Source organism: Hermetia illucens, chromosome 1 (assembly GCF_905115235.1).
Source record: "Hermetia illucens chromosome 1, iHerIll2.2.curated.20191125, whole genome shotgun sequence".
Lineage (NCBI taxonomy): Eukaryota > Metazoa > Arthropoda > Insecta > Diptera > Stratiomyidae > Hermetia > Hermetia illucens.
This window is the reverse complement of record NC_051849.1, coordinates 214,065,918-214,077,815: the sequence shown is the minus strand read 5'-3', so window position 1 is coordinate 214,077,815 and position 11,898 is coordinate 214,065,918. Positions and strand designations below refer to the sequence as shown.

General features: G+C 43.0%; 1 protein-coding gene across 1 annotated transcript; it reads right to left on the bottom strand.

The window, feature by feature from the left end:
* Window positions 1-494: 494 nt before the first annotated feature.
* LOC119655858 (protein diaphanous) lies at window positions 495-11,893 on the bottom strand. Its single transcript, XM_038061982.1, has 3 exons — window positions 11,615-11,893; window positions 11,230-11,544; window positions 495-3,580 (listed from the first exon to the last, which is right to left on the bottom strand). The coding sequence occupies exons 2-3, from the start codon at window positions 11,519-11,521 to the stop codon at window positions 630-632; spliced, it is 3,243 nt and encodes a 1,080-aa protein (XP_037917910.1). The 5' UTR covers window positions 11,522-11,544; window positions 11,615-11,893; the 3' UTR covers window positions 495-629.
* Between the last annotated feature and the right edge of the window lie 5 nt (window positions 11,894-11,898).

Below are 11,898 nucleotides of genomic sequence, written 5' to 3'. Positions count from 1 at the left end.
GGGCGAACTGCTATCCTTCGTACACTTTACGGGCTGGTTCGAAAGATTCTAGCCGCCTGGATTCTACACGCCCGTCTGGCAGCAATCAAGTCAGTCTTAGAAATTTGTTGCGTCAAAACAGTGCTTCCTCTGCTGTGAGGGATTCGTCAGGGTACCAAGTAATCAGTTGCTGATTTAAGCCGCATTTTACAGCCACACTCTTCCAGTTTGTCTTGTTATCCCAACATGTTTCAAACTCCTCATCGAAGTTAAACCTTGTTGTCATGTTATCCCTTGGTATCAATAATTCGGGTTGCTGCCTAGAAGGAATATCAATCTTCATTCGATTTAGGCAGCTCCCCGCCTCACTGATACTCCCGACCATCCTGAAGATAGTCTTCATTGCTTGCATTTGTATGTGCAAATGGAAAAGTGTTAATCCCAGAAGGATCTCCAGGGATGACATGACGTCTTCGTAATTCAAATTAAGGGAAATAAAAACCAACAACACCAAGTTTCTATGGTACTAAAAAACTGATTTGGCACCAGAATTATCTTTTAATAAAGGTATAAATAACAGTGTAAAGTTTACAAAATTTCAAATATAAAACATACACCTTTATATACAAAACAATAAAGAATCCTTTCAATTAAGCCGAACTTAAAACTTCATTCGTAATCATTTCTCTCGTTGTTAATACCCCTTGGTTAATTCTAGTCCTCGACCGGCTTCGACTCAACTGGGCTCGTCGCTCCGCCCCCGCAGGTCGAGGTCTCCTCTTCTGTCTATTGTCACGATTTCCAAACGCCGATCCCGTTTGTAGCGCCTCCAATAAACTATCCATAACTCCCTCTTGAGTTTGTGCAGCATCAATATCAACTAAAGCCAATTTACGTTGCTGTCGTTCCAGCAAATCACGTTGCGATTGTTCGCGTGCCTCACGAAGTCGTCGTGCTTTCTCCTCCTCTTCACGTTGTTTCACATTCTCATGATGGGCTTGCAGGAAGGAGTCCTTAAAGGTTTTAATATCTGAGAAGAATTCCTCCATAGCATATTTGGCGGGATCGAAACAAAAGTAGTCGCCCAGGTCTTTGTAGAGTTTCTCCATCTGAACTTGCATTTTGCCTAAGACCTCTACCTGTTGTCTGCACTTCACCGCAAATTTGCCCATCACCTCGGGGAATTTATCATCATCACATTGAGGTACTTTGTTGTTATTCAAGTCAGCTTCCAGGTTTTTCACTGAATTGTTCATTTGTCGCATTGTCTTTTGTATTGTCTCTAAACTTACCCTTGAGGCTTTGTCAACGTGCGATAGATCGTCATAGAAGGTAAGGGCATCAGGGAATTTCTTCTCCACAACATCAGCGATGTAGTGGAGAAGAGTTTTCTTATTCTCGTAATCCTTAGTGTTAGTGAGTTTTGTTAGGAAGCTAAATTCAAAGCCAAATGCTTGTTGGTTCTTCGAACCTGAATTCATGTAATTGCCCAGCAGCAGGATTAGTTCTAGTATTTTAGCGAATTTGGCACTCTTTCGAACTTCCTCGCATGCAGCAGTGCCAGCCACTATGTCGGGTTTAATATCTTGAACCATATCAGGCAGTGATATCTTGAAATTCAAACTATGCAGGCGAGGTCCGAGCCTTTTAATTTCTCCAATTGTTGCCGCGAATTGTTCAACTCCTGGAAGCTCTTCTCCTTTTGCTTTCACTTCTTGTAAGCGTTTCAATTGGTCTGCGGGCGGAAGATACTGGACAAGTTGCTGTAGAATGTTTGATGTCAGCAATGCAGTGTCGCATCTCAACAAGCAGACTTTAATCTGTTCATATGAGAGATGCTTGAGGGAGCCTTGTAGTAATATAAGAATATTCTGAGCTGTTTTCGAGTCCAACACCCGCAAGTCAACCACGTTCTTTTTCACAGTAGCGGGTTTATCTACAGCATCCTTGTTGTCTTTTTTCACAGGTTTCGAGGAGAATTTCGCGGATAATTCGGCTAGAATATCGTCCGAAGCTAGTTTGTCCTCTTGGCATTTTATCCAGAACGCCTTGTCTGACATCTTCTGAGGGGTAATTGCTTTCCAATTCGCTCTTTTCATGGGATTCTTCACCTCCCATTGTTTCTTGGGTTTGAGTCCATGAGGAAGTACATTTACAGCAACCATTGGTGGAGGTGGCGGACCCATTCCGGGCATTGGCGGTGGCATTCGAGGCATGGGTGGTGGAGGAGGACCACCCATTCCTGGCATTGGAGGTGGAGGAGGAGCGCGTGGCATACCTGGAAACGGCGGAGGTGGGGGTGGAGGCGGACCGCCGGCTCCTGGCATAGGTGGAGGTGGAGGCGGTCCTCCAGCAGCGCCAGGCATGGGCGGTGGGGGCGGGATATTTACTTTGGGAAGTTTACCTTGTCCACTTGGTGGTATAACTCCAGTTTCTTCGATTTGTTTCAATTTTTCTTCTAAATGAGCAGCGCGGGCTTCTGCTTCTTGTCTCGCTATTTCTAATGTCTCAATTCGCTTCTCATACTCTTCAGTTTTCTTCACCTCTATCACCTTTGACCTCTCCACAAGCTCATCCAAAAGAACGGATGTGTCTATATTGAAATTTCTACTCTCAAAGTTCGGATCGCAACCGCTCTTGTTGAAGACAATTTGCGAAACACATTCTTCAATCAACTGATAGTACGCTGGGCGAAATAAATGATCATCCCTTATATACAATAAATGCTGAAGTATTGAAAGGAAATATGGCTCTGATGCTGTGTCAACCACTAAATTTTTAAGTACTTCAAAACAGTCATTAATGTCGTCCATTTCGAAACGAACATTGTCAAATCTCTGGAAGAACTCCTCGAAGTCATCCTCGCGAATTTCGTTGAATATTTTAAAGTGCTTCTTCAAGTTGTCGTTATTACTCTTCTCAACAATATCCGTTAGTATATCGAGTTTCTCGTATAAACCCATTCTCATTATTTCGCATCGTAAATGCAATCGGAAATTCAAGTCACTCGGGGTATTCGTGATCGTGTTTATGAATATCAAGCTGTGACAGCACAGATCACGCTTTGAATCGTACTTTTCATCTACAAATAGACCATTAACTATCGACTTGAATCTCTGACCGCTCTTATTCGTTCCCGGCTGAGCATTCGTTATAGCGCTTAATACTTTCTCATAACCATTTCTTTCAGGCACCAAGCAGAAACTGGCCAAAAGTTTGAGCGCTTCAGACATTGTATTTGGTTTGCGAGGATCTAAGCTTTGTGCGAGTAGAAGAACAGCGGCGTGCTGATCGGGTTTGAGTATAAGATTCAAGCCCCATGTGTTGTTCATGGCAGCCTTCAAGCAGCGTATACATTCGAATTCGATACGACCGAAGTTCTTCTCTTGCTTACTTCTACGCAACAATTCAACTATCTCGGTTATGCCTTCTTCGCCGAATTCTTTGATCCAACTGATGGGATTGCTCGTTAGAGCCACCCGAAGACTTTCCAGGCATTGGTAGATTTTCTGTTCACTGTGCTCGCCGGCTCTTAGATATTCAATGTAGTCTAGTGGTTTTTCGAATCGTGAGTTCGAGCGATGTTCTAATGAGTTTTTGCCTGCAATGAGAATTTCAAAAAATTGTATTTCGGACATCTTAACTGAAGAACTTTAGTTGAAGAAGTAAAAAAAGAAGTATTTAACCCCTCTTGGATTCGTTGGATGGCCAAAGGAGCATCCAAGTTGACCACGATCAGCCAAAAGAGCTGAGCTATTCCTAAACCTAAAGAAAATAGAAAAATTTATCATGAAGGTCCGCCCATACTTTAGAATCCGGCAAAAAAGGGAGGACTAACAATCGAGAACGGAATAGGTACAACTTAGACCAACAGGCTCTATTTCCTCAAAGTTTCATTTCACACATCGCTTAATTCCCACGAAGAAGAAAAATTATCAAATTCTTCAAAAAATTGAACAAAGAGCTTATCGTGCCACTTAGAGACAGGGGAAGGAATTCCTTAGAAGCTCAGACGATAAGAGTTTTGAGCTTATAGCCGCGAGAGCTGGAAGGCAAGAACCTACGAGATGATATGTTAAATCCCAAGTCGAACCCAAGAAACGACAAACCCGTGAGGTATATTACCAAAGAAAATGATAGGAACCTACTCTACAAGGTGGGATGAGAATAAAACTTAGGAACTTTTGCTTCATGGGAAAAAGGCGTATAGCATAAAGTTTGAGATGTCAAATGCACGTGAAGCCAAGCCAGATTGTCAGATCCAAACCTGTCATGTTCGTAAAAAGGATAAGCATTACGTCGACAGTTCTGTCTCTCCGTTACAGGCGCCGAACGAGTTAAGTTTTTGTTTGTAAGTTATAGAGCATGTATTCAAGCTGAAGTTCAGACAATCGCGCTCCAACTAATTCTTCAACTCGCGAAACAATGATAAGGTCCCTAGCACTGTGCACCCGAGAGTCAGACCAAGAAAAACTTGAGTGGCTTGGCGAGGAAACGGAAGGAAGACGACGTTGAACGCACGAAAAATTATTTTAGTAACATAACATGTTTATAATTTTAAAAAAATCAAGGTCAAGAGATAAAATTTGGCATTAAAGGATACCGAGGTAGGGTGAGCACTTCGAAGGTCGTGCCACCTTAAAGCCTGAGGCAGGAAAAATGTCGATTATGAATGTGGTCCGTCGTGGCCTTCCGTCTCGATCGCAACACCCGTGGTTCGAACTTTCCGAATGCATGCGCGCAGTCGAATTGCTATCTTTCTATTTTCCGCTTTTACGTCATATTACCATTTCAATTTTCAGGTTTTGACGCGGTCCAAAGACACTGGATCTGAGAGGGACTTATGTACCGAAAGAACCTCCTCCTTCCAAACTTTTCCGAGCCTGATTAGCATAGAGACGTGTGAGCGCGTGTGAACGGGAGCTGCATTCAAGTGGGGGCGAACTTTTATAGTGCTGGCACCCATTGTCGAAAAGTGGTCAAACAAAAGTTATCGCCCATATTTCTTACTTTGTTTCTTTTTAGTCAGGAGTGCCAATATATGAGTATTTTCTGTCCCTTTCTAATTTCTTTAAAATTACCCCGAATTGGCAGCTAAATTTTCAACCACTTTCTGTCCAACCGTTTTTATACTAGCGAATTTTTGCGGCATTTTAGTATTACGGTAATGCCTGGGATTTCTGTGCGTCAAATATTGTCGCTTTGTTTGTTGTACACTCATTACACAATCAATAGCTCCTCATTCATGAAGGTAGGATTATTCCGATGAAGAATTTTTTATTTGATTCAAATCTGTTTCCCTGATATACATATGTTTTTACCGATTGAGAAAAACGAAATCTAATCAATGCCGTGAAAATATAAAGACAATTCAAATCTCAATTTGTATAAATTGAGAACATCATACTTATCGATATTCGACACGGTACATCATCTTGTTGAAGGAACATTTTGCTTTGACCGTTGCGGCCATCTTCATGGCTTTTTGTGACCTCCGCGGACGCAAGAACTAAGGGATCTGGTAGTCTATGCAGAATCAAGTGGTTTTGAACTTTTAATAGTTTATGATATTTGTTGGGGGAGTAGCAGGTGCAATCCTAGAGAAGAGCTGGTTTCATGATGGTCGTGGAGTTAAGAAGAAGTGAAGTAATTGACCTAACAATCCAATCCATAGATATTAGAATGCCCCAAGACGGACTGGAAAATGTTTAATGAACTTCCTGGGAATAAAGTGCAGCTTCCTAGGCAATCAAGAATCCTTTGGCGATAGAAGGTCAATTGAGGACTCTGAATTACTCTATTTTAAGAGTCTTTTGAAGAAGTTTGTCCCATGAAAACGGTTACCTGATCGAAACCATAACTGGAAATCTTAAAAGGGCACTGCTGCACTAGGCCACCTTTTCAACCACAAAATTCGGACGATGGAACAGAACATGCAGCTTCGATATTGGAACCAACCTCTGCATCTTCCACTAAGCGAGAAACACTCCTTCCACCACTTAATGAAGACAATATACAGAAAACAAATTCATTATTACATATTGTTCTCAGAGGGAAGAGCAAGTAAATGACTTACCTTAGGCTTAAAATTGGAGGAGACAAAGTCAAAGGACCCAAGCTGTAGGGTGTTGTAGGACCGGCGTAGCCTCGGGATCGGGGAGTAAATCTGGAGCTCCGCGAAGGGTACTTCGAAAAAATGTCCGGCCTACGTGTGTTATGAGAGGCGCTGCAGAAAGTAATATCCGAGTTGGCAGAGCAGTCCATCAGGCAATTGCACTTTGAAAAGGGTACATATATCAAGGAAGATACGGCGTTCCTGCAGGAAGGAGACATTGAGGGTGCGGAGTCGTGACGAATAGTCAACCAGTGGAAGGTTCTTTTTGTAAAAGATGGTCCGGGTGAATTTGCGTTGTACAACTTTAAGAGAGCGACAGTCACGGATGCGGAAGGGGGAGCAGACTACACAGCAACATTTAAGAATGTTTCTGACAAGGGAGATGAAAAATGTTAAGGAGGGCTGAATTGAGGTAAAGTCGGAGGAGGAACGTAGGATAAAACCAGACATTTTGGAAGCTCTATTGATGATGACAACGAAGTGGAAATTGAAACGAGGTTTGTCGTCGAATATTACACCCAGGTCTTGGAAGAAGGTCAGTAGTGAAAGGGGTTGTCCACTAAGAGAATAGGAAAAGGATATTGGGGAAGGTTTAAGGGAATGGCACATCCAGTGGAATTTGTTGCCATTCAGTTCCAGTTTGTTAACTGAACACCCATGGAGCAGAGTATCAAGGTTGGACTACAAGAGAGCACAGTGCAACGGAGACGAAACAGAGGCAAATAATTTAAGGTTGTCTGCGTAAAGCAAACACGGACAGGTGAGGATGAAGGCGAGTTCATTGATAAAAAACAGGAAGAGTAGGGGGTCAAGTATAGATGATGGGGAAACGCCAGAGGAAGGAGAGAAGGAACGAGATGAGCAACCACGAAAAGAAATTTTGCAGGGACGGTATGAAAGATAGGAGGAAAGCCAAGAGATGATTGAGGGAGAGAAGTGGAGTAGAAAGAGTTTGGAGAGGAGAATATTATGGTCAACGGTATTAAAGGGTTTGGAGAAATCAGTATAAATAACATGTACCTCCTGTCGTAAATTAAAGCATTTAACAATGAAGTTGGTAAAGACAAGAAAGTTTGAAGCGGTAGATCTATGTTTCACGAAACCATGCTGTACTTTGACAATGAGGTGACCGAAATGCTTCTCAACCAGTCATTGTAAGAGAGATGGGGCGGTAATTCATAGCAAGAGAAGGGTCTCCGCTCTTCAGGATTGGGACGACAAGGGCCTCTTTCCCGAGACGGGGAAAGTAGTATTCTTTTAGACTTTTGTTGTAGATTAAACACAGGGAGAGGGAAATGTGTTTTTACAGTTAACAATTAAGAGGTCCATATGAGTGGGATCGGTCACCTACGGCACAATCATACTCAACAATATGGATATCTGACAGTAAGATGAAGAACCATATATCATGAAAGAATAAACCCTTTACGGCAGATATTGATAGCAACAAATAATAGAATGAGCCTGTAGCCAGAACGCAATTGAAACGTGCTTGGAGACGACAAGGACCTGTACTGTGAGTGGGAGGACCTTGTAAGAGAGTAAGAGCAGTTGAAGTTCGTGGATATCTCTTCACGAGAACGGAGATAATAGTTCACAAAATGGTCAGAGGTTGATAGTCGTCGGGACAAGACAGCTTGCAATGTAGAATGCAAGTTGTTGACCAAACCAAAAAAAAAAAGGAGATCAGACAGTATATTGTAATACATGCACCCAGTTGAAAGACGCTAAAGCTACGTTCAGACCGTCAAAGTTGGCTTTGCGGTTTTGGAAGTTGAACGGGGGAGCTCCCCTTTAAATTCAAGCGCGGGGTGGTGAGCGTCAGTTTTGACATACGGGGATGTGCAAACAGATAAAGAGAGGTGATACTCGGGGAGGTTGGAAAGGAAGAGATCGATAGTGCGGCCCAAGGAGTTTCTGGTGGTATTGAAATTTAGGACAGAGCAAGCATTCATAAAGGAAGAAAGTAGAAGGGAAGAATGGGAGAGGTGTTGGAAGGAATTGGAAGGCCAGTGGAGCATGGGGAGGTTAAAATATCCGCAAAGGGAGAGAAGAGAATCTGACAGTAAAGAGTTTAGACAAACTGTCAAACAATTCTTCATATAGATGAGAAGGGCAAGCACAGGGGACGTATACACAAGATACAATGAACGGGAGAGAACAACACAGTCAAAAGGAAAGCTAGAGGAGGAGAAGACGAGTTTAGCGGGGAGTGTATCTGTTATTGCAATTAGGACCCCACTGCCGATGTACTTACTAGATGCATCCTGGTCCCTGTCACAGCGGAAAGTGGAGTAACCGTCGGGGAGCTTGGAGTTTAATACGGCATGGTCCAGCCAGCTTTCAGAGATATAGATGGCATGATGTTGCTGAGCCAGCGGGGATAAATTGAAGTCCCAAGTTTTTGTTCTTAAACCCATAACATTCTGATAAAATAGACGGACAGTAAACATGAATCCAGTTAAATTGCTCGGCGAGGCCGGCGGTGTGTATGGCTTGATGAATACACCTTCAGGCCAGAAAGAAGGGTTGCCTCACGAATTTGAGGATAAGTGACCTTGGAACGCGCTATCACTCGGGCCATATTGATGTTTTTTATCAGTTTGACGCAGGATAGTGGAGAAAGTAAACCAACTTTGCTCTTTATGCTGGTATGGGCGGACGAAGTACCAGGGTATATAGCAGCGTGGACGTGGAAGTGGACTTTTGTTGGCGACGGGAACGATATCAAAAAGTGAAGTTGCTATATTCCGATTCGTGATGTGCTGAGGAGGCTGCGGATATTGTCCCGTTGAATGTGCGATGGAACGAGGCAGAATCGGAGGCTCGGTCGACCGTAACTCGTCGCATAGGGGCCGCTGATTCAGGTGTGTAGAGCCCGTTGAAGCAACCCTGTAGGAAAGCATTGCAGATGAAATCAACTAAGATTAAGAGGCCTGGTGCACAGGCTCCTTAAAGTTGCTGAGGCTACACTGTTAGCCGCAGTAGGAAACGCCTTTTCAGAAGTCAAAGTCTGGTCGAATGCTGTTGCATTTTTGGTACTGCGCCAGTGTTGCGATTCACGTTTTCGGGGGAATTCAGTGATTGTGCTGAATCTCTGGGTTTGGTTAAGTCATCCTTGGCAGAAGGAGAATTAGAAACAGTTGATACTGCCGATAGAGAGATTCCATTCGACTGTGGTACCGAAGTAGAAGCTTCAACGGCGTACTGAATGCTTGTCAAGGTCGTAGATTGTTTACTAAGCAGCTGTATCGTATCCGACAGCGTGGAACCAACTTCAGGGACTTCATTCGGAACGCGATCCAATCGCAAAACCTTATTATCACCAATTCGTCCACAGCTACTTTTTATAGTTTCTCCTCGGTGACCCCGGAAGTCGAGAAGATCTCTTATTGAATTGTTGGCTGACCACTTTCTTTGTGCTGTGCATCGCGAGTACCTCACTTGGGTTGATTTTTCTCTAAGAATCTTATCCGTTATTGTTTATTGTATTGTATGTTTATTGTATTGTTATGTGGCTCCATGTTGATGTGGCTATCGGCGTTCGAAAGGTACACCTTTTTACTAATTCTGAAAAAAAAATATTTTCAGCTTTGGCCAAGCCCTGGTCAATAAGGCGGATTTGCACTCAATATAATTCGTAGTCATGTTGTGTTCTGCGAATTACATAAAGGAGCACTCAACATCTGCGAGCCGCTTCGGTCACGCTGCTCCCAGGGCAGAGGTGAGGCAGCGTCTGACGATTTGCCTCCGCCCTAGTAAGAAACCGTAAAACTGTCATCGCCTAATTGATGCAACAAGTATATGGTGATGATTGTCTATCCCGTGGAAGAGTTCATGAGTGGTATATGCGCTTTAAAAACGGTAGTGAAGACATCAGTGACAACCCTGATGTTGGCCAAGCAGAATTCGTTATTATGCCAGAGAGCAACGAAAAAGTACGTGATTTTCTCAAAATTCAGCCTAAATCGTCGTTGCGTTTTATCGAAAATGGAATTGAGAATGTCTAAAGATTCGATTCATCCCATTATGAAAATTTGGTTATCGGAAGGTTTGTTCTCACTTTGTGCCGCACAGACTCCTGTTGACCAGAGATTGCTTAGAAACCAACAAAAACTTCCTTTACAACATTGTTACTGGTGACGAAACGTGGTGTATCCAATACGAACCAGAAACAAATCGTCAAAGTGCTGAATGGAGACCACAAAACGAGCCAGCAACTAAAAAATCTCGTTTTCAGAAGTCAAAAGCGAAAACAATCCTCATTGGTTTTTACGATTCAAAGGGTATTGTTCATCATGAGTTCGTTCCACCGCACCAAACAGTTACTGTGCCATATTATCTTGGTGTATTGAAGCTCCTGTTGCGTCGTATTCGTCGCATTTAGCCAGATTATCGTGAGGAAGAGAGTTGGCGTTTGTTGCACGATAATGCACCGTCTCATCGATCGACGCTGATCACCGATTTTTTGAGCAAAAATCGCATTTTATCAATTATTCTCCGTATTCGCCTGACCTGGCACCCTGTGACTTTTATCTGTTCGGAAAACTTCATTTTCCGATGAAAGACATGCGCTATGCTGCTCCAAGCCATGCATGTTGTTCTTATTTTGAAAAAGTCCTGTTTACTTTGGGACAGACTGTGTATTATCTTCCAATCTCGGCCATACTTAGAACAACACTCTTCCCTTTAGAGCTCCTTGTTCAAATTAGGAACTTCCTCTGCCACATTATGTGTTGATATCAGCTAACAGAAATATTGTCAAATGACTGCTTCCATGTTCATAAGCCACTTCCGCAAATTATCTTGCAAATCCCAAACGGCCAAAGCGCTAAACACACCAAACATACTTTGCACTTCACGACTCGCATTGAGTTCCCAACTCCACTTGGCAGGAAACTGTAGCGAGGAAACACCTGTCACAGTTGTTTTGAACCCAACCAAACTTTCCGACACATAAGCCCTGAGTAATCAACGCCTAAACAGTAACGAAATCAATCTTATTATCTGGCATTTGACGTAACCGCCATAGAATGTCCAATGACCTAATCTGCGCGCTTTGGCGGCAAATACCGAGCACCCACCGCCAAATTCCAGCTAAAGCCTATGGAGACATAATTCACCAACTGATTTACCTTTTAAATGCATGAAAATCATATCTCGTTTCTCGCCAACTGGCTTCTGCGTGAGTGGCGCTCGCTTATCCTTGGGGATGTTCATGTCCTCCAAGATCTCCATGAACTTCTGATCCACCTCGCTCTCGGTCAATTGTTTGATCTTCTCCTCCAGCTCCTGTAGATCGACATCGGCCTCGGTGGGCACTGGTCGACCTGAGATTGTGCCATAGTAACTTTTGCTCTTTGTTTTGGGCCGCCCAAAAATACTTTCCAGCAGCCCGCCCGACTTGGTCCGATCGTGTTTAGACATTTTCCCAATTTCTTCAATGTCAACTAAAAGGAGAAAATATTTTAAAATGATCATCACATTTTATTAAAATAGAAGCATATTATTCATACCAACCTTACGTCATTGACCATAATAAGTATTTTGATTTTTCCGCAGACACTTGTTGATATGTGTAGGCGATTTTTCGTTTGTTCGCTTTGTTTACCTGACGAAATCCAGTCCAATTGGTCAATTCGGGTGGTGCAAGGTGGTCACGGGTGCCTGCAGGATAATTACGATGACGCGGAAGAGTTTTCAGCAAACAAGTAGCTTCGCTAAGCGAAAATTGCAATCGTATATCTTTCAATTCGGATACGACATGGACATGTCAAAAATATAAGGTGTGATGCGCTCAGTCG

Bases quoted from the DNA above. Each gene is read 5' to 3' on its own strand.
- LOC119655858 (XM_038061982.1), bottom strand. From the start codon at position 11,521: ATGTCTAAACACGATCGGACCAAGTCGGGCGGGCTGCTGGAAAGTATT. The intron at 3,581-11,229 runs GTAAATCAGTTG...TTCTCATTGCAG, and splicing joins GATTTTCATGCATTTAAAAG to GCAAAAACTCATTAGAACAT.